We start from the raw sequence: 21,967 nt of genomic DNA on the forward strand, positions 1-21,967 counted from the left end.
TGGCAGACCCGAATGTCAGCGATGAGGCTGTGCACCACAACCTCGCTGCCCCCTTAGACCATGGCTGTTGGCCCAGTCTCACCGAAAAGCACCATTAAAGAGTTCGATCACACTTGGCATTGAAACACTTGCCGTTTCAACCTATTCTCACAAAAATCCCTCTACGTTAAATGAACATGCAATGTTCTAAAAGATTTTGCTTTCATAAGCAAATTCTGCTTCCTGAAGGGCAGCAGGTCACAGCTCACGCGCCAGTTCCTCACCTCTGTTCACGGTCAGCTAGGTCACTATTTATGAGGGCAGTTGTGACCTGCTGTAGCATTTCCAACACTTCATCACATCCAGTCAGGATTTGGGTGGCAAGAGCCAAAATACTGACCTTTAGCTCCTAGGTAGAAAATACCATATTATTATTTTTCAGCTTTGTGATGAGTGCACACTCACAATGACAACATGGAATGATGTATTTAATGATGCATTTCCAAATTAAACAATGAGGTGGCCAGAATAAGCCCAAAGCAGTAAGTTCCGCTAGGATGGCAAGTAGCAATTTGATCTGGGAGGCTAAGGTCTGGAGTGCTGACAGAAATACGCAGTATTTCACGGGGAGCACACCGAGTCCCTGGGAGAAAAGGCATTTCTCCCATCCCCTCCAGCACAAGAGAGCTCCCGGTGGCCAGACCAGAAACTGTCCAGGTGGAAGATTGCCTTGGGTGGTATGAGGATAGCTAAAGAGAAAAACAGAACAGTAAAAGGCGCATGTATAGGCGGTGAATAAATGAGACAAAACACAACATTCTGAAACAGTACAAGTGACCTTTTTACTTAATGTTTTAAACCATTACACTCGAAAGCAGGCAGGTTAAAAATTCAGTTAAAGTAGCAAGCAGTTACAGGCTATCAAACATTAAAAATAACTATTAGAGAGTTCATGGGCGTACAAATACTAAATAATGTGTTAAGAAGTACTAGTTAAAATCACAGAAATATTTAGTTTACAATTATTTTCTATTAAAAAAAAATACGACCAACCTAACCCTTTAGGTGAAAACTGGGTTTTTAATTTTTCCCAGAAATACTGGACACCTCAGCCTCTTCTGTCATGAGTATTTCTCTCCATGGGCTAATGAAGAACTTATGGAATTTAGCCTTTCAAAGAGAAAACACTGGTTTTCATTACTGGACTTTCCTGGGGCCTTTCTTGGAATTATTAAGATGTTTTTATCATTTAAGAGAAAAGGAATTCTGAACTGACGGGCTAAACCATGGTTTAAGTCCCATGGATGCCATCAGCCGCTGCGTGCTGACCGACTACGGCACAGCGGGGGCATTTCCTGCTCTGACCCTCACAGAGCCTCACAAGGGAGACCTACTGCCCCTTCTCACTGGATTAGGAAACTAAGGCAAGAGAAGTTAATCAGTAGTATCAGCAGCTGAAATGATTAATTCATGCACTTTTGCATGTTTAAAAACTGACTCTATAATAAGATCACCTCATAAACAGGAACTAGGAACTAGCAAGGGTATGGGTCTCACAGTACGCATGTGTAAAGGAGTAAGAAAAGGGCAACTGTAATGGCTTTTAGCTTTTTGGCGTCCTTGTTAATTTTTCAGTGTGTTTTAGTCAACATTTTAAAGAAGAATCAAGTTCTTATTGATTTCTCCCATTCTTTCACAAAGAAGAAATTCTGAAGAACAATGCAAATAACAGCCTCCAGCATCTGTCAAAATTATAACATCCACTGCTATAAAAAAATCTTTGGATTGCTATAAATTGCAATGTGGGAACAAATTATTGAGTTTACACAGAAGCTAACTTAAAAATAATTACAGAGGATGAAATGAACTGTAGGTTTAGAAATTATTCGATATAGAGGTTGTGAGAAAATTATCACCTTTTGGAAGTTATTTGAATGGAGGGAATATCACAAAGCAGCCACAATGTCAAAATTATTTCAAATGTTATGCACCCAGATTTATTTTATCTATAAATACACATAAATTTCAGATGCGTAGATCACTTGTAAGTGCCATATTTTATAGTTCTTTTAAAAAGATGAAAATAAACGAGGCACAAAAAGATTGACAGGAGCACATGGATGACACACTATGAGAGTGTCACAAATACGGTAACCACTGTGCAATGACAAAAACCTATGAAATGAGTGGCCTAATATCACCTCTCACAAAAACATAAGCCACATGGTGACATCTGACATTGTAATACACAGAGATTTAGCCAGTTAAGCTGTGCTTTACACACTGGGTAGAAAGCATCGTTAGAAGAAAGCTTGGTGTTTACCTGTACCTTCAATGTCTCTCCCTGCAAGGAGTTGTCACTGTCATCATTCTCATCGGGTTTAATCAAAATAGTGTTACTGAGAAGGTGGTTCTGAACTGCCATCAGATAGCGCAGGCAGGAGGATGCAGCCTTTAATACAAATAAGGGCATTTAGATGATCTACACCCTACTGAAAGAAGGGGTCATGTAATCCTCATGTGTTTTAAGATTTGGACAAGGGAAGCAAAAGAGAAAGTACAGAAAACAGACCAGGTTAGTTTCTCAGGTGACTTATTTCCACATGGCTTTTGATACGTCATTTGACACATTTACTGTAACTTTGTGCCTTCTGCTACAGAATTCACACTAATCACACAGATACTTACTTGAATTTGTCCCTCTTATTAATTCTTCTTCCCCCACCCCTCGTCCTCTCTCATGCATCTCCACTAGAGAAGAGTCTACCCAAACCCTTAAGAGAATTTCTTGGCTCTTCCCAATCTGTGTAACAGTGATGCTTTAGAAAACAATGCTACATTGAAAATTAACAGGAGGGGAAATCCTATTTTAAACAAAATGAAAACATCCAAACTTAGTCAAACAATTTACTGCATCAAGACATTTAAGCAGGAGGAATAAAGTCTTTAGACAAAGTATTCCAAGTGGATTCGTTCGGTTCTGTATTACCAGGAGAAACAGTCACCCACTGACTTTCATCAACTAAGGCTGCCTTGGAGAGTGTGTGTGTTACGGTCATGGGTACATACACACCTCAATACGGTAACGTGAAAACAGGGACACATAATTTTGCCTTCATTAAACACATTTTTACTTACAGGCACAGTTGAAAGGAGTTTTTGAAAATCCTCTTTAGAGACAGTTTGGCACTTGGTGATTAAGATACAGGATTCCCGCACAACAATCTTCAGAATGTAGTGTAAAAGTTCATCATTTAGTCTTTAAAATGCAGGAAAAATGTAACAGTAAGATACCAATGGTTTAATAATAAAAGGATAAATTGTATACAATTGGTACGAGATGACAAATAGAAGACACAAAATTAACTGGTTCTGTAAGTAAATCATCTTACTCAGTAATGATGCTAACAACCAGGTGTATTATCTAAATCAAACTTACAGGAACAAAATGGTACCCAAGCACCCAGTCCAAGTATTTTATAAACAGCAAAGAAAACCAACACCTTCTCACCTTCCTAGCTCTCACCACACCCTTACCCTCCCTCATAGCCCAGCGATTTGAATGGCACCCTCCACCAAGATTTTTAAATAAGCTCCAACTCTTATTTCCACTAAGAACCTTTCTGCAGGCCTAAGGTACTCTGGTGATAAAACTGAAAAATGCTATCATCGCTTCTTAGGGCAAGTGTGGGATTTATTACCTTTCAATTTATCTGTGATTTTGACTTAACATGCTAATTATCATATCATATTACAGGAGACTAACATTGATCAAATACATTTAAGTGTAAATTAATTACTGGGAAAGAGACAAAGAGAAGGCGAGCAGTCAACAGCATTAACTGGTGTCACCTGTAATGCTCATCCTCCTCGCTGCCAAATCGGTTGTTTTGAAGCTGTTCAGCTAAATTCGTTAGAATCACATCCCGCAGCTGGGAGAGGCCGCTGTTTCTCTCTCCTGACACAGAACAAAGCTCCATAAATGACCCTGGTGATTACACTTAGAAAACTGAGGGTATCAAAACAAGTTCTGAAAGGAACAGACTGGTGACAATCTAGGGGCTCCAGGCACATGTACTCACACAAACAGCAGCAGCAAAAACATCACAACCAATCAGACTTTTTAAAACCAGTACATCCTGACCTAAGCATAAGTCACCTCTTCATACATCATAAAGCGTGATCTCTAATTCCTTAAGTTAATGTTGCTTTTAAATGCAGAGTGTCTTTGACAGGGTTAACTTTGTTGCATTTATTTAGTCTAACTTTAAAAGTTGGGTTTTGGAGGAAACAAACTGACTTAGAAAATCCCCAAGAAGTCATTATCTTTAACGTGCATTAAACATCTACTGTCAGGCACCTTCTGCTAAGCGGTGTGGATAGAAAAAGGTTTATAAAGCTTGAAGATACATAGAACAGTTTCTGCTCTCGGCCCAGTAGAAGCGTTAGCATATGTGCAGATACATTTTAAGAGGAATGCTAACAGGTATGAAGAAAAGAAATATCTATTATCTTAATAGCCAGTGGTTTCCTTAGGGACAAAAAAAAAAGGGATGACTGTTCAAGGAGAATTCAAGGATAATTCTCACCTTCCGTTAAGACCAGCTTCAGTAAGTTATTGATTTCGGTTTCACCGGGGTATAAGATATTTAAACCAGAGCTGAAAGGACAGAAAAGTCAAAAAGCTTTTCAACAAATGTTCTAGAAAATCCAAACTCTAAATATTTTAATTTGTATTTATATTAAAGATGGCAGTGTGGGGCGCCTGGGTGGCTCAGTTGGTTGAGCGACTGCCTTCGGCTCAGGTCATGATCCTGGAGTCCCGGGATCGAGTCCCGCATCGGGCTCCCTGCTCAGTGGAGAGCCTGCTTCTCCTCTCTCTCTGCCTGCTTGTGCTTTCTCTCTGTGTGTCAAATAAATAAATAAAATCTTTAAAAAAAAAAAAAATGGCAGTGTGATTACATAAAACTTGGAGGGAAGCTTCATCACTAACAAAGTGGCTGAACCTAAATTCACTGTCACGATATAGCCCATTCACCTCTGTGATAAACAGGCACTCCTTCTCGTGTCTACGAGTTACCAGAATAAGATCTTGTCTGAGGCTGGATATGGAACTGGTTAAAGAGAACTGAGCTATAAAAAGTCAACGTAGGGGCGCCTGGGTGGCTCAGTCGTTAAGCGTCTGCCTTCGGCTCAGGTCATGATCCTGGGGTCCTGGGATCGAGCCCCGCATCGGGCTCCCTGCTCGGCGGGAAGCCTGCTTCTCCCTCTCCCACTCCCCCTGCTTGTGTTCCCTCTCTCGCTGTCTGTCAAATAAAAAATAAAAAAAAAAAAAAAGTCAATGCAGTTGAGCCAGGTATATATCCAGATTGTGGCCAAAAGCACATTCGAGAAGTGGAATTTCTAAATCTCAGCTTTTCCAAAAGGACAAGATGAAAAGCACTGCAAGTAGTGTCAGAACTGTTATTATTTTTTTTAAATGAGGTTTGACATACAATAAAGTCCACATTTTTCAAGTGTAAGTATGACAAGTTTTGACATTATGCATAGACCCATGAAACCATCACCACAATCAAGGCAGTGAACATACCCATTACCCTCAGAAGTTTCCTCATGACACCAGATTTAAATTACTGCCTTAATACTTAATACAGAAAGAGACCCAAAGCATAATCGATTATGGAAGGGGGGAAAAAAAAACCCTCCCTCTCTGCTCACTCCCATCAGACAGTTCTTCCAGACCAAGCATTCAGTTCTCTCTTGGTCACTAAATTATACTTGGTCACATTAAGGCTATATTCCTGGATAAAAGTTCATTGCACTAAAAAAAAAAAAAAAAAATTAAATGATAATAAACAGAAAATGGCCCACAAATTCTGCCATCTTTTCTACCAAGGTTTTAAATAGAATTTAAAAGGCTAATATTGTTGAGCACTTTATATCAGAGTTTATCTTATTAAAAATCTCACAAACTCTTAAAGTAGGTGTTATTTTTATGTACACTTTACAGCTGAGGAAATGGAAGCCATGAACCGAGCTTGTAAGTGGCAGAGCAAAGACTAAAACCCAGCCAGGTCTGCTGGCTGTCCAAACCTGCTTCTTTGCCACCTTGCCACATACTCTCCCTAAACGACAGGAACATCCACTTGCAACCATCAAAAAATCCTCTCAACGGTTTTGCTTTTATTTTTCTTTCAAAATCCAAAAGGCAAGCTGAGGAACGTAGTTACACACATGGCTTGGGGCCACAAGCCCCTCTGGTTAAATTACTCCCTATGCACGAGGTCCCGACTGTGGGACGGGGTAAGAGACTTCTATGCTACTGAACTTCAGGAAAGATTACAATGCAGCACAGGAGAAGCATTTTGCAAAAACCACGAAGAAAATCATCTGCAGATTACCTGATGGCAAGACACACTTCCTTCTGAATTTCAGGGCAAATCTGATCTTTTGGGGCCATCAACAACTGCCAAAGCAGCAATCCAGACCGTCGAATGATGTCTCGATTCCTTTCAGTTTGTGGGCTGAAGAAAAATTTAAATACCACCTACGGAAACATAAGGGGTAGATCTAAAAATGCTAATTCTACTAGGGATAAAATTATCCCTATGAAAAAAGCACATAGTAGATATTCTTATGAACAGACATCCGGGTGGATTTTTAACCACAATCTCCTCTATTGTGTAATAGTATAATTATAGTAAATATTATATATATATATATATTAATTGCAATGAGCTACCTACAGCAATACTCCATTAACTGTAATGCAATGAATATAATTATAATTCTAATTACAGGATTAGAATGTGGTTAACACACAAGAGGGGAATATTACTAAACTTTTCTTCCGGTGGAAATTAGCTGGCTGAAACCAGGTTTCGGGTTTCTTTTTCTCTCTGATCTTACTTCTGTCAAAAAAGTGCGTTTACCTGAAAGACAACGAGAATACAGCGTATGATACAGGTATCTCCGTTAACCATGGCCTTCTCCATAATGTCACAAATACTGCTAAGATGGTATGCTTCAATTGGATGCTGCTTGCCCAAGACACTTGTGATTGGAAGACTGGGGTTGGTGGCAAGAAGATTGAGCTGGTGTATGCACATCGCACCAACGTGGTGCAATAACTGGTTTATAACCTCATTTGTGGTTATAGCCTCTTCTAAAAAATGAAAAAAGCAACGCAGTGAGGAAAGACATCTCCACACGTGGCCCCCCAAGGAAAAGAACTCTGGTTTACAAAAGGTACACGTGCACTAGGACAGAATATCTTGTTCCTCATCTCTTCCACTAATTCTGGAGAATCCTTTTCCCTGCTACTAAGTGCTGGGGTGAAAATGAACACACTAGGGAATTCCCATTTTTAAGGAGCTTAAGTAACCACTGAGAGAGCCCTTTCTATATGCTAGACAATGGGCTAAATGCTTTACATGCATTACCTTACAACCCTGTTATAAACTTAGACTATTTTAGCCCCGTTTTGTAGAGGAGTAAATCAATGTCAAAGAGGTTAAGTAACTCGCCCTGGGTCACACAGCTACTAAGTGTAGATCTGGGATTTGCATACAGTCCATGTCCGCTCACAGCCCATGCTGGAACCAATCTACTAAAATCTATCTTCTATGGCTTCTCTATGATAGAACACCACCCCCACTGCATCCCCACCCCAGGTCCACAAATATCTCCTCCCACAGTACCTCACCATTTTTATCTCATTTAGTCACTACAACCTAGAGAGCCATCAGTTCAACCTTGAGGGTTCATGAGAATCCTCTTACATAATAACACCCCATGGATGGTCATGGGCATTCACGGAATGGAGGTGAAAATAGGCAAAATGCAAAATGCAAAAAACAACAACAATGAAACCCAAAAACCTGCTTTTCCTCTTAAACCAGCTGAAATGAACTGCCTTAAAGGAACAGGAAAGCAGGTGATCTGGGAGAGGCGGGTCTGGGTGGGGGGAACTTGGGAGTTGCAAAAGGATCGTGGGCACTAGAAGCTATGAGGAAAGGACTCGTGGAAAACCAAAGAGAAGGTAAACTTGGCCAAAACTGAACTTTTCAATTGTATGTTAACTGGAGGGCTAGGCTGGGTTCCACATTCTTCTGTGCCTTGAGTCCTTGCTTTTACAATAATTTGGATTAGTATATTCGTCCTCACCAAACACTTTCTGAAAGCTAGTCTCTGGGACCTACCCAAATAAATGAGGTTTATTTCGAGTTAGATGGGAAGCCGCTGGAGGAGACGGAGCAGAGGAGGGACAGATCTGACTACGGAGACTGTAGAAGACTCTGGTGACTGTGTGAAAATTAGTGTACAGGGGCGGAGGAGGGCAACTGTGGAGGAAGTAGGAAGGAAAACCAGGGAGTTGGCCACCGTGATCAACTGCTGAAGCCGCCAATGCCTAGGTGAGAGTCGTAGCAGCATAGTGGGAAATGGTTGGATTGGGGATCTATCTTGAGGATCGGAGCTGACAGGATTGGCTGATGTCCATTTGGATGAGAACTGTGAGAGAAAGACTCCTAGAGAACTCTAATTTTGTGGCTTAAGCATATGAAGGAACTGTGATCCCTATACTAGCATACTGGGGATTCAGCAGGTAGAGATTTGGAGAAGGGAAAAAACGGAGTTTTGTTTTTTGACAAGTTGAAGATTCCTATTAGATATCCGAGTACAGGTGAATATATAATCTAGAGATTAAGCAAGAAGCTTGGAGAGAATAATTAGGGAGGCACTAATATAGAGTTGACCTTTTTCTTTTTTTAAAGTTTATTTGTTTGTTTATTTATGAGAAAGAAAGCACTCAGGGGAAGGAGCAGAAGGACAGGCAGACTCCCTGCTGAGCACAGAGTCCAACACGGGGCTCGATCTCGGGACCCTGAGATCATGACCTGAGCCGAAACCAAGAGTCAGACATCTAACTGACTGAGCCACCCAGGCGCCCCTGCTGTTTCTTAATCCCCCAACAGCCTTATCAAGATAGAATTTAAGATAAAATTCACCCATTCTAAGTGCACAATTCAATGATTTTTAGTAAATCTACACATATACCAAAATCAGGAATGAAAGTAGAGAAGCTACCACTGGCCTTTTAAAAATTATAATAGTATGAGCAACTTTATACCAACAAATAAGAAAACTTAGATGAAATGGACAAATTTCTAGAAAGACACAAATTACCAAACTAACTCAAGAATAAAAAAATCTGATAACTGCATAGCCTCAAAGTATCACCTCCCTCAAAACATTAATTACTGTGGTGATTAACATATGTCCACAAGTTCTGGGACGCTTTTCCTTCCAGGAGGTGGAGCTTAATTCCCTTTCCCATAAGCGTGGGCTTAATGACTAGCTTCTAGCTGGAAAGGGAAAAAATAGTAACTTTGAAGAAAGCTGGCATTTAACCCAAGTGATCAATTTTTTTTTTTTTTTTAAGATTTTATTTTTAAGTAATCTCTATACCCAAGATGGGGCTCAAACTCACAACCCCGATGCCAAGAGTTGTACACTCCACCGACTGAGCCAGCCAGGTGCCCCAAACCAAGTGATCAATTTTAATAATAAATCATGTTGATATCACGTGCCGTGTGATAGGATGTAATGAGAAAAGCACTTCACCTCTGCGGTATTCCTCCCTAAAATCTAAAACCTCAGTTCAAAATGAGAAAACATCAGGGGCTCTTGACTGGCTCAGTTGGTTAAACATCAGCCTTTGACTCAGGTCATGATCCTGGGGTCCTGGGATTAAGCCACGCATCGGGCTCTCTGCTCAGTGGGGGGGATCTGCTTCTCCCTCTGCCCCTACCCCTTGCTCATGCTCTCTCTCTCTCAAATAAATCTAGAAAAAAAAAAAAGAGAAAACATCAGATAAACCCAAACTGAAGGACATTCTACAAAATACCTGACCAGTACTCCCCAAGAGTGTCCTTTTCTGCTCTTCAAAGAGGATGACTCTATCTACGTCCATGTTGCAGATTTATTTCTCCCACCATGTCAAATCTGCTGCTGAGCTGCTCTTTGCAGTCACCGAACTTTTCAAATCCAGAATTTCTAACTGGTTCTTTTTTCAAAAATTTATTTGTTGAAATTCTCTTTTTTTTTTAAGTCATAGTCATCATACTTGCATCTTTTCAATGGAGTTTCATTTATTTTTTTTATTTATTCATGAGAGACAGAGAGAGAGAGAGGCAGAGGGAGAAGCAGGCTCCCAAGGAGCAGGGAGCCCGATGTGGGGACTCGATCCCAGGACCCTGAGATCATGACCTGAGCCGAAGGCAGATGCTTAACCATCTGAGCCACCCAGGCACCCTGGAGTTTCCTTTAGATCTTTCAATATATATATAAAGGCTGCTATAGTTTTCATCTACATCGGAGTTTCGCCTGCTACTGACTTCTGTTTGGTTTGGGTTTTTTCCAATTCTTCTTTCTACTTTACTTTCTTTCATCTGTATACTTTCATTTTTTTATTTTTAAGCCTGTTTCCTAGGGATCATCTAGTCTTGAGTCAAAGTCTGTGCTCAAATACCCTGAGCCAAGTAAGTATGGCCTTCTGGCTGGGTCTGTGTGTTTTGGGGTAGCACACCAAGGGTCACACGCTTTAAACTCTGCCCTGGATTTTACTTTGTGAGACCCCCTCACATCTCCACACATATGTGTAGGCTCCTGCTCAGCCAGGTCTGTGTGAACCACCTAGGTTGGACCCTCTTCAGCTTCTTCTACACAGATGGACAGGTAGCTAACCAAATCCCTCTGTAGCTTCCTCGCTACCTGGAGCTCATGAGTAAATCTCTGGTTAGTCTGCTGGTCCTCTGCTCGCCCTAATCACGACCACAGCCTCAGGTGAGCAGCTCAGGCAAGCTAGGCCACCAGTCTTCTCTGTTGGTTTGCCACTCAGACTGGTACTGTTACTGACATTGTTGCTGGGCAGGAATTTTTTCCATGTATTGCTTCAAATCAGGTCAGCCCCCTCTGGAAGCAAAGCTGCTGGTTTACAGGATCTGCCCTACCCTGGTGAGAATATTGCACTGACCAAGCCTAAGGTGGGAGACATGAGCATCCCCAGCTAAGAGTACAACAGACTTCCACTGTTCTTACCCAAAGTTCAGTGGTTTTTAAGAATATTCACTATTCAACTTGGTGTATGCCCTTGGTCAGTTTCCAGAGCCTAGAAATAGTTGTTTTTGGTAATCATGTCCATTTTATCATTGCTTTATGGGGAGAGGATTATGCTCCTCCATACCACCATAGCTGACCTTAAGCCACGAGATTTTAATAGTAACTTAAGGGGCGCCTGAGCGGCTCAGTTAAGCATCTGCCTTCGGCTCGGGTCGTGATCCCGGGGTCCTGGGATCGAGCCCCTCATCGGGCTCCCCGCTCGGCGGGAAGCCTGCTTCTCCCTCTCCCACTCCCCCTGCTTGTGTTTCCTCTCTCGCTGTGTCTCTGTCAAATAAAATCTTTAAAAAAAAAAAACAGTAACTTAATATTAAGAAATACAGATCCTTTATTGGTGATTCTAATTTTAAATTTGTATATAAATAAGTTGTCAATGCAAAACATTACCATGGCAAATGATCCCATGGCAAGTACAAATAATCAACTTTTGCACCAAAGTTCTGACAATTTCAGAGTGACATAACAGTTTTTTTCTCAGTCTCAAGTCCTCTATTATTTACATATTTCTTTATTTAATCATAAAACAATCTGGTGGGGCACCTGGGTGGCTCAGTTGGTTAAGCATCTGCCTTCGGCTCAGGTCATGATCCCAGGATCCTGGGATTGAGTCCCACATTGGGCTCCCTGCCCAGTGGGGAGCCTCCTTCTCCCTCTGCCCCTCCCCCTGATCATGCTCTCTCTCTTAAATAAGTAAATCCAAAAACAAACAAACAAACAAACCAATCAGGCAACAAGGATGTTAGGTTTCAAGTTCAGGGAAAGCTGCTGACACATTTTGTTGCTTGGGCTACGTGTTTTCTCTCATATTTCATGACGGAAAAATCTATTCCTGTAAGACCATGAGTGCACCTCACCTTTGGGCTCAGTGATGATGTGGCTGACTCCAAGTCTCTGACAAACATAATGGAAGGCCTGGTTCCCTGGATTACACCACTGATCAATATAATCATTCGAGCACGTCCACAGCATGTTGTTCACTGTATCGTAACAGGCACCTGCAGAAAGAGCACACTTCATCCAATTGCCATGTCATCCTCTGTCTGTATACATATTCCTCCAAAGCACAGCTAAAGAACGGAAGGGCAACTCTCTCTGCTGCTGACAATCCACATCCCTATCTCCATATATTTATCTGGCAAAGCATTAGATTGGGGCTCAGCAAGAAGGCAGGACTCAATTTCTACTTTAACTCCTGTGTGAGAATGGAATAGGTCTCATGGAATAGACAGTTCTTAGTAACTAACTTATTTGTGACCCTTTTAATTCCCAAAAGGATTTAAGTGGCTTAACCCAAAACCCAGGTATTAACAGGAGTAGTGAACATTAACACACAGTAAAAGCCTTAGTAACCAAGCCCAAAACTTAAAGATGAGCTTCACTAGGAGCCAAGGCAAAGAGAAAATCCAATACATTACATAATGTTCATTTCCTAACAATAAGAAGCATGCCAATGCCTCATGGGAAATAAACCTCTTCACAGCATGAACTTTGAGAAGAATTTGCTACGGGCATCATCATACAACCTAATGGATAGTATCTTCAGTAGCAATTTATGCAGAGGAATGTCACCTATGGCCGTTTCTTATGTTGATCCTTAGAATTAAACAGTGGCATCAAAAAATTATTTCTTACTGGAAAAAGGAATTGGCAAGATTTTTTGAGAGAAATTGCTAAAAGTTTGAATTTTCTAAGGAAAAGTGGGCATTTCTTACCCAATCCTGGTACAAGAGCACCACGCCCCAACGAGCTTCCAGCAGCATCTATGAGATCGGCACGACTTGTGAACTGACCATCCGAAATATTATACACCAAGCTAGAGGCAAGGACTTTGGAAACAAATATTAAGCTGTTTAATAAGCCTCACAATGATAGTCTACTTTTCAAATTTTAAACTTTAAGCTCTTAACAAGACTTCCATAAAAAATCACACCTTTTTTGTTGTCTGTTGGTGGTAACAATGAGGAGATAGAATACAAACATAAGAACACCAAAAAAGGGGGCAAATGGGTGGCTTAATCAGTTAAGCACCCAACTTGGGTTGTGACCTCGGGGTTGTGGGATCAAGTCCTCTGTCAGGTTCCACTCTCAGCAGGCAATCTGCTTTTCACTCTCTCTCTCTCTCTTTCTCTCTCCCCGCCCCGCCTCTGCCCTTCCCCCCTGCTTGCGCGGTCTCTCAAATAAATAAATCTTAAAAAAAGAAAACAGTCACAAATGTCCTCCTAAATAGTGAGCCCTATTTTTCAAAATGTTTTTAAAATGTCAACTTTTGCCAGGTACCTGAGTGGCTCAGTCAGTTAAGCATCTGACTCTTGATTTCAGCTCAGGTCATTATCTCAGGGTTGTGAGACTGAACCCTGCGTCAGGCTCTGTGCTCAGCAAGCAGTCTGCTTGAGATTCTCTCCCTCTACCTCTCCCCCCGCACTCACACTCTCTCAAACAAATAAAATCTTTAAAAAAAATAAGTAAATGGCAACTTTTGCATATATTTTCAATATAGATTATCAAAAGGGTCATTGCAAGAGGAATTATGATCACTAAGATCACTACATAATACCATTTACAAGAAAACTTTATATATAGTTGCTGTTCAATAAAGGTTAATGGACACTCAAACACAGCTAGGTTGCTGTCCTTCAAAGCACTACTCTAAAACTAGGGAGACACTTTGGCCTTTTCCCTTAACACAGGTAGTGCAGTGATAACAAGCATGGGCTCTAGGCTTCTGGGTTGAATTCCAGTTCTACCACTTTTGTGTGACCCTGGAAAATGTACTGAACCTCTGTTTCCTCACATACACAGTGGAGATAATAGAAGTACCTACCTTATATTGTTATTGTGAAGATTAACTAAGTTAAAACATTTCTACAGGAACTGCACCAGCACATATATACTAGTTTTATTTCCCCACGTTCAAACATAAAATTCTAGCACTGTCTCTAGAGTTCCTTTTTCTTATTCCCATCCCCTTTGAAATCCAGGTCCTCATCAGGCCTGATCCAAGCTATCATCTAAACTGTACTTTCGGGACACGTGGGTGGCTCAGTCGGGTAAGCGTCTGCCTTCAGCTCAGATCATGATCCTAGGGTCTTGGGATCGAGTCCCGCACTGGGCTCCCTGCTCAGTGGGGAGCCTGCTTCTCCCTCTGCCTGCTGCTAACCCTGCTTGTGTTCTTTCTCCGACAAATAAAATAAAATCTTTAAAAAAAAAAACAAAAAACTGTCCTTTTCTACCTTCCACTGTGCCAACCTGCCCACCAACAAGCGATCTTCCCAAATCTCTTTTTCATTGTGTTTGCCATGCATGGTCTTTCCCCAACTTGGCCACGTATATGCATAATACCTGTTTTTCCTGACTTAAACTCAAGACCTCAGGATAGATCTCCTTTCTACCCCCCTCTGCAATGACCCTTTGTCAGATTCTGCAGCACTTCGTCCGCTCCCCACGGTTCAGGTGGTGATACAGCATTGCACATTATTTTCTACTTGTTTCACACACTGACAACATTTCTCCCAACCAGACTAGGAGATCCTTGAGGCAAGCACCACTTGCACTTACTGAGTAGCCTTGACAGCGACCAATGTGGAACAGGACACAGAAGAAATTTAAGCATTTACTGATTTGTTGGCCTAAAATAGAATCACTATGTATGCTATAGCCTCATGAAAAAATAGCACCGTGAAGGCCAATTTCAACTGAGTGACAAAGCCATGCCAAGGAGACTAAAAAGAGCTTAATAAGACTAATGGTAAATAAACAAATAACCCAATTTAAAAATGGACAAAGGATTTGAATAGATACTTTTCCAAAGGAGACATACAAATGGCCAATAAGCACAAGAAAAGACGTTCAACATCATTTGTCATTAGGGAAATGCAAATCAAAACCACAAATGAAATACCACTTCATACCCACTAGGATGGCTATAATTTTAAAAAGCAGAAAATAAATCTGAGGATGTAGAGAAATTGGAACCCTTTTATGCTGCTGCTGAGAATGTAAAATGGTGCAGCCACTTTGGAAAACAGTTGGGCAATCCCTCCAAAGGGTAAACATATAGCTACCATATGATCAGAATTTTACTACTACGTACATACACAAGAGAAGTGAACATGTGCCTACACAAAAACTTGTACATGAATATTCATAGCAGTATTACTCAAAATAGCTAGAAAGTAGAAACAACCCAAATGTCAACAAAATGGGGTATATCCATGCAATGGAATATAACTCAGCCATAAAAAGGAATGAAGTAATGATTCCTGCTACCACATGGATGAACCTTAAAAACATTAAAAAAAAAAAAGCCAGTCACAAAAGCACATATATTATATGTAATCCCACAAATATGAAAAGTCCAAGGATAAACCCATACAGACAGAAGTAGATGGGTGGATGCCAGGGGCCAGGGTGAGGGGGAAGAAGGGGGAGTGACTGCTAATGGATATGGAAGAGAGGTTCCTTTTTGAAGTGATGGAAAATGTTCTAGAATTAGATAATGGTGATGGTTGCACAACTCTGAATATACTAAAAACCACTAACTGTAGACTTAAAAGGTGTGGATTTTATGGTATGTAAGTTATATTTCAATAAAGCTACTGTTAAAAAAAAAGACTAATAGTAAATTTATCATTTATTCAAGGGCTAAAGGGACATCCTGGTCACGTGAATTGTTAGAGAAAACAAGCTGTTGAGAAAAAGTCCAACCAATTTGATTCTAAAGGCAGAGCACTGAGTTGTTACGAATATCTAAATCCCAAACACATGCAATGTGTTGAATGTACTTGAAATGGCCTAAAGGTTGATATTAGATACATGATGTTGTATAAACTACTGAGGTCAAATTTATATCTTCAGGCTTAGAGTACAAATTTAAAAGGCTACATGTGAAATATAATCCTTTAATGGGATAACTGTAAATTATTTTGAAAGGACAGAATATGAAAATATTGGGAATGAAAACAAAGATTTTAAAAACATTTTAATTTTGTGTGTCTAAACAAATTTCAAGGAAAAACACAAAAAAGTGTTTACCATACATGAAAGGAACAACGGGTTTTGCCATTTCTTAGAAATACTCTAACATAACTTTATTGCATATGATCACCAAACAATAGTGTGAGATACTATTTTCCTTTTATTCTTTGCAGCAGGTGGGTAAACTGAGGCTCAGAGGGGTCAAATGATGTCCCTAAGGTAAGAAGGCTAGAAAATGGCAATTTTTTTTTTTTTTTTTAAGATTTTAAGTAATCTCTACACCCAATGTGGGGCTCAAACTCACACACACCCAAGAGTCACATACACTACCAACTGAGCCAGCCAGATGCCCTGAAACATTTTTTTGACTCTTGATTTTGACTCTACGTTTTATTCCATTTGATTATTTGTCTACTCTGAAGCCAAAATCACAATGCTTTAATTACTATAATATGCCTCCCTCTTTTATAAAAACATATGTATACTTAATTAACAGCATTTATTTCCAAATTAGACCTTTTTGGCTTCACATTTTATGTGTCCTAAAATGGAGGCATTTCACATACTTATTTAATAGCTCTGGAATTCTATTCATAGTGGGTCGAACTCTTGCTGTGTCATCAGTAAATAATGTGGCAATAGAGTATTTTATTTCCTAAAATTGTCTTGAACTCATTATTTCTAGTAATTTTTACAGGATGATGGTTTTCAGAAGTGTACTACTATATTATCTACAAAAATTATAGTTTTAATTCCTCCTAACCTATAAATATATTGCTAAGTTTTGTTTTCAACGAGCTACTGCAAACAACTTTAACAGAGGAAATTTAACATCATTAATAGAAAAGCCTTAAATTGCAAAGTTAGAAACAAATTGGGCAAAGTGCTACAAATAAAATACACTTACTTTTTAGAGACGACAAACCACTTGTTCCACCAAAAAGAGAACGAGTGGCAGAGCTGCCTGATCCCCCTGGAGGTGGGACCAGCATCACCAAGTACGTGCCACAGGTATAGATGGGCGTCTTCCGAAGCATTTTCAGAGGTAGCCCACAGCTAGTATTTGCTGGTGAAAGGGATGAAAATGGTGATAAGTATTTGACACCAGATTACTTTGATTGCCAAAACAGATTACAGTATAGTGAAGGGGCCCCTATTCAAACAAGGATATGCCCAGATTCAGAACACACAGCAAGAATTGGTAAACTAAGGAGAAATAAGTAGCCTGGCCCCAAGCCCCCCGTTTCATGAGCTGAACATTTCTTAAAGATGTTCCCAATACTCAATATTCCTTTATATCTCAAAACTTCTCTCAAAAGAATGAATCCTCACATGGACTAGATTTCTGAATGAAAGAAGAATCCTACAGTTTGTGTTTCCCAAAACTGTACTCCAACAGGTTTGGCTTATTACATTCATTACAAACAGCTCTGAACACAAAATCAGCCAGAAATTTCAACCTATAACTAATTAATGAAAACAAAAGCTTTCACAATATAACAGAATAATTCTACACCTGCATGATTTATGATAACCCCTTATATGTTATATATTTATAATATATATAATTTATATAAAATATATAATACATATATTTAGGGTCAGTGACATAAACTATCATTAAATAATTATTAATTCTAATCAAGAGGTATAAAATGCACTCTAATCTCTCTTCCTCACTGGCAGATCTGAAAATGCAAAATTAAGGATTTCCTACATATTACTCTAGTGAGGATTGATAATGGCAACAGAAAGTCAGTCGGAATGCTTTACAAACTAGGAAGCTGTCAGGGTATAAAACAGAACTACCCAGATAGATGTAAAATTGTCTTTAGATGGTTTAGATTAGAAAAATGAGAAAAGTGAAATCTAATCTGTCTGATATTTGTTTTGAATGCCTGTGCTTCTAAACAGCTCCATTTAAAACTCCACATCCTCAACAAGTATATTCTTCATTCAGGACGTAAATTCAGGGGCATACATTTCCACAGGTAAGAAACCCCAAAGGGGCAATGACTGGAAAATCAGCAACTTTGTGAGCATAACATTTTCAACAAGATGTTTTAATAGACATCATATTAACATGGTAACAGGTATTAGTTTATCCTGGAAAACATTCTAGACCCTTTGAACGCTGAATCGTCAAAAGTCACTTAGTCTAATAACTGGTGAATTTTTATGTAGCAACATCATGTTACTGAATGTGCAGAGAATGTATATAAAAGTATGAGCTCACATGTTTCGAATACAGTATCAGTTTTCACAGAGTTCTAAATATACCCTTGCCTTTTGAGCTCTCTTTCTGATTTCACCCATATTTCCTTCTCCAACAAAGATTCCTTTAGTACTTCTATTGTTCAGGGTAGGATTTAGTTTTCTCCCAAAGGATAAACCCAGATCAAGCCTTCAGCTTGTCAGGAAGCTGTTTATTTTCGTAAAAGGACCATCCTCTACAAAGTATTTCTACCATTCAAATTATCCATATACCCAAGTTAGCACAATTATTAATAATTTCCTCACTTATATTTGATATAATAGGGACCCATAAAAATAAAATTCTATCCTTAAGTTCTAATATGAACTAATAAGTATTTTGATAGCCTCACAACAAATTAATCACAAATATTTTCTCTTCCCAACATTTCAGTATATGAAAGGATTAAAGCATAAAACTGCATTAAATTCGTTAAACATCTATTAATTCAGATGCATTTTTCTATATGGCATATTTTCTAGCCTTATCTTTTACTACAGTTCATGATTTGTTATAGAGTCACATAGTTGGTGTAATCCGCAAACTCATCAAGAATAATGGTTCTTAACCTTTTTTTGGTCATAGGTGGCCTTGAAAGTTTGGTGAAAATCAGGATGGATACACTTAAGATGTATAAAGCTTTGGGGAGTATGTTCATGAGCCTCTTAAGGGTTTATCTCAGTTGAGAACTCTTGCTTTCAAAGGACAGAACAGCATGTTTGGTAGGCTACCTTTTATTTTAAAAAGAAGGAAAATAAGAACACATAAATTTGTCTTTGTGTTTGCATAAAGAAATTCTGTAAGGTTAAATAAAAACTAATAAATATAATTACCTATAGGAGGCAGTGTGGGGGCAAAATGAATAATATGCCAGGATGTGAGAGTACTTTTTTACATTGTTTCTACTTTCAAACTCTGTAAATGCATTATCTATTTTAAAATATTAAAGTGCAAATACTAAATGATAAATTCTAGAAAAAGCAACCTCCGTTGTGTAAGGTTTGCCTCTCATTTGCTTGGCCAAGATTGTATTTAGTGAAGACAATGCTAAGCGTGAATTTTTTACATTTATGAAGCATATGCTAAACATGAAATCAATTTACATTAACAATAATGATACGGTATTTACAGTTAAAGACAGAGCTATTTTGAATTATTATAGATTCATGCCAGTTCATGTCTATAGCCAACATGTATTGGTTTGGAATTTAAAAAAAAAAAAAAAAAAAAAAAAAAGGATGACCAGAAGGAGAGAAAAAGGTGAACTATGTATAAAGGCACGTGCTTTGTATGGCACACCATATAAGCACTCAATAAAAAGTACTGCCTGAGGGGCACCTGCCTGGCTCAGTCAGAGGAGCACGTGCTCTTGGTCTTGGAGTTGGGCGTTCAAGCCCCACCTTGGGTGTAGAGATTACTAAAGATAAATAAACTTAAAAAAAAAAAGTACTGCCCAAATTCCAGAGGCAGGTCTCACTAACCACAAACTGAATGTATCCAGCCATGAACAGACATGGAGGAAACTTAAATGCAGATTACTAAGTGAGAGAAGCCAATCTTTTCAGGCTACAAATGATTCCCAACTATAGGGCATTCTGGAAGAGGCAACACTAGGAGGACAATAAAAAGATCAGTGGTGGCCAGGGACTGGGGGAAGGAGGGATAAATAGCTAGAGCACGAAGGATTTCTAGGGCAGTAAAACTACTCTGTACGATACCATAATGATGAAGATCTGTCATCATGTATTTGTCCAAACCCACAGAATGCACACCACCAAGAGTAAACTCTGGACTTCGGGTGATAATGTTATAGCATTGTAGGTTCACCAGTTGCAACAAATGTACCACCTCTGGATAATGGGGAGAGCTGTGCATGCGTTGGGGGCAGGAGGTTTACGGGAAATTTCTCTACCTTCCTCTCAATTTTGCTATGAACCTAAAACTGCTCCAAAAAAAGAAAGTCTTAAAAAATATATACGTAGCTGAACGGAGTACACAAGGTAAACCGACAGAGTGAGCGAAGGGCAGCATACCTGCTTGGTCCTCTTTCAGGGTGTTGGAGATAGTAGAGCCAGTAAGGGCGGCCAGCGTGGCGGACGGGGAAGCTCTGTAGCGGGAAAGTCTGCTCAGAAGCATCTCATTAATGCTTTTTGCAGATTCGCCCTCTTTCCTCATTAGAATTGTGCGTTCCTGAAGTGGATTGGCTATAAATACACCATTTTCAACCTAGCATTTAAAGAAAAACAGGTCGTCCTTCAGTGATACTGGTTTCTACCAAGTCAGATTTCTAGTCAAAAATTGTATCATTGTGATCTGGTTGCTTAAAAGCATTTCCAAAAATTGCACCTGAGTAGATGTACACCTCAAAACTTAAGTGTTCTACAGAAACTACTGAGAACAAAAGAAAGGCAAGTTTGAGCTTTCATTTTTCCTAACAGCATAGATTCTAAAAGCAGCGAGCCAAGTTTTATTTTTTATTTTTTAATTTTTGTTTCTTTTAGCGAGCCAAGTTTAATAGGTTCTACAAAAGGTTGTTGATTAAAATTCCTTATATTGAATTCCACAGGCAGCTCTCACTAATCACAAGCTTCTGACAGGTACAAGTAAGATGAGAGGAAAACAAATCAATCCGTTTTTGACTTACTTATTAAGTACAACTAGGAAGATGTCGTCTTCTTGAATTATAATTAGTAGCTAAAATCCAAATTCTGTATTGACAGCAGTTAACATTAGCCCCAGCTGCTTGGGCACTGGAACAGCAATCCTGGAGAAAGGCAGACTTTGTCTGCTAAAAATACATGCCAACATCAGCTGGATCCTTGCTGGTGCTCGGCAGTTCTTCCTTCAACACTTGATTCCCCAGCAGAATCTCTGCAGTGGGGATTCCAAAATTCCTTCAATTTCGAGCTTGACTTTAAGCAGAGCACCTAGCGGGTCTTTCTTGCTAAAAAGATCCAGACCTCTTACTGGAAGCTGCTCCCACTCCTCTCTCCTCCAACTCAAGTATCTTTGTGTTCAGCCTCATTTATCCTTCCTTTCCTCTTAATTCAGAGGAAGAAATGCATTTACGTCCTGCAGTTTAAGGTTAACTCTTCCGCTTCTGCCTCCTAACTGCTCCCTTAATTAACTCCTTTCTGCCCCGTTACCGTCAGTCTCCCTTATGTCTTCCTTCTTGCTGGTTTCAAGTATACACAGACCTTCAACAAGACCTTGGTGGCCCAAGGAAGCACCCTCCCTTTTCTCCACTTCCATTTGCTGGCAAAAGGCCTCAAATTACGTCTCATGCAGCTTCTGCATCTCCCTGCCCCCTCCTAGACCCAAGTTCCTGGACTGGCTAGAGCCTCAGAAACTGGTGCCACCAGCAAAGGCAAGTGGGACTGGCCTGCTGCTGTGAGGTACAGAGACAAGAGGGAATACGAGTGCAGAGAGGCAAGGCTTAACAGAAGCAAATAAAAAGCAAAGGAGTCCAATGTGAAAGGTTGGTCACAGAGAAGAAAAAGCAAGCAAATTCAGAAGCACAGCCAGGAAAGGTCCCAGAGAGGGCTGCACATAGTTGGGGAGACTTTTATGACGCACTCACAA

The 21,967-nt window shown here is 39.8% G+C and overlaps 1 protein-coding gene across 5 annotated transcripts in view; it reads right to left on the minus strand.

The window, feature by feature from the left end:
• HECTD4 (HECT domain E3 ubiquitin protein ligase 4) overlaps window positions 1-21,967 on the minus strand; it is a 180,547-nt gene that overhangs the window by 84,195 nt on the left and 74,385 nt on the right. For 4 of the 5 annotated variants that reach the window (XM_035017035.1, XM_035017038.1, XM_035017034.1 and 1 more), the window contains exons 8-18: window positions 20,419-20,611; window positions 17,039-17,197; window positions 12,870-12,983; window positions 12,012-12,152; window positions 6,912-7,144; window positions 6,381-6,526; window positions 4,569-4,639; window positions 3,832-3,937; window positions 3,118-3,238; window positions 2,303-2,431; window positions 264-388 (exon numbers count right to left, since the gene is read on the minus strand). In XM_035017035.1, coding sequence (XP_034872926.1) covers window positions 264-388; window positions 2,303-2,431; window positions 3,118-3,238; window positions 3,832-3,937; window positions 4,569-4,639; window positions 6,381-6,526; window positions 6,912-7,144; window positions 12,012-12,152; window positions 12,870-12,983; window positions 17,039-17,197; window positions 20,419-20,611 — 1,538 coding nt within the window. The remainder of the gene's footprint in view (window positions 1-263; window positions 389-2,302; window positions 2,432-3,117; window positions 3,239-3,831; window positions 3,938-4,568; window positions 4,640-6,380; window positions 6,527-6,911; window positions 7,145-12,011; window positions 12,153-12,869; window positions 12,984-17,038; window positions 17,198-20,418; window positions 20,612-21,967) is intronic. The other variant, XM_035017036.1, reaches the window with a different exon arrangement.

This window comes from Mirounga leonina, unplaced genomic scaffold (assembly GCF_011800145.1).
Source record: "Mirounga leonina isolate KUSES-001 unplaced genomic scaffold, KU_Mleo_1.0 Mir_171, whole genome shotgun sequence".
NCBI lineage: Eukaryota > Metazoa > Chordata > Mammalia > Carnivora > Phocidae > Mirounga > Mirounga leonina.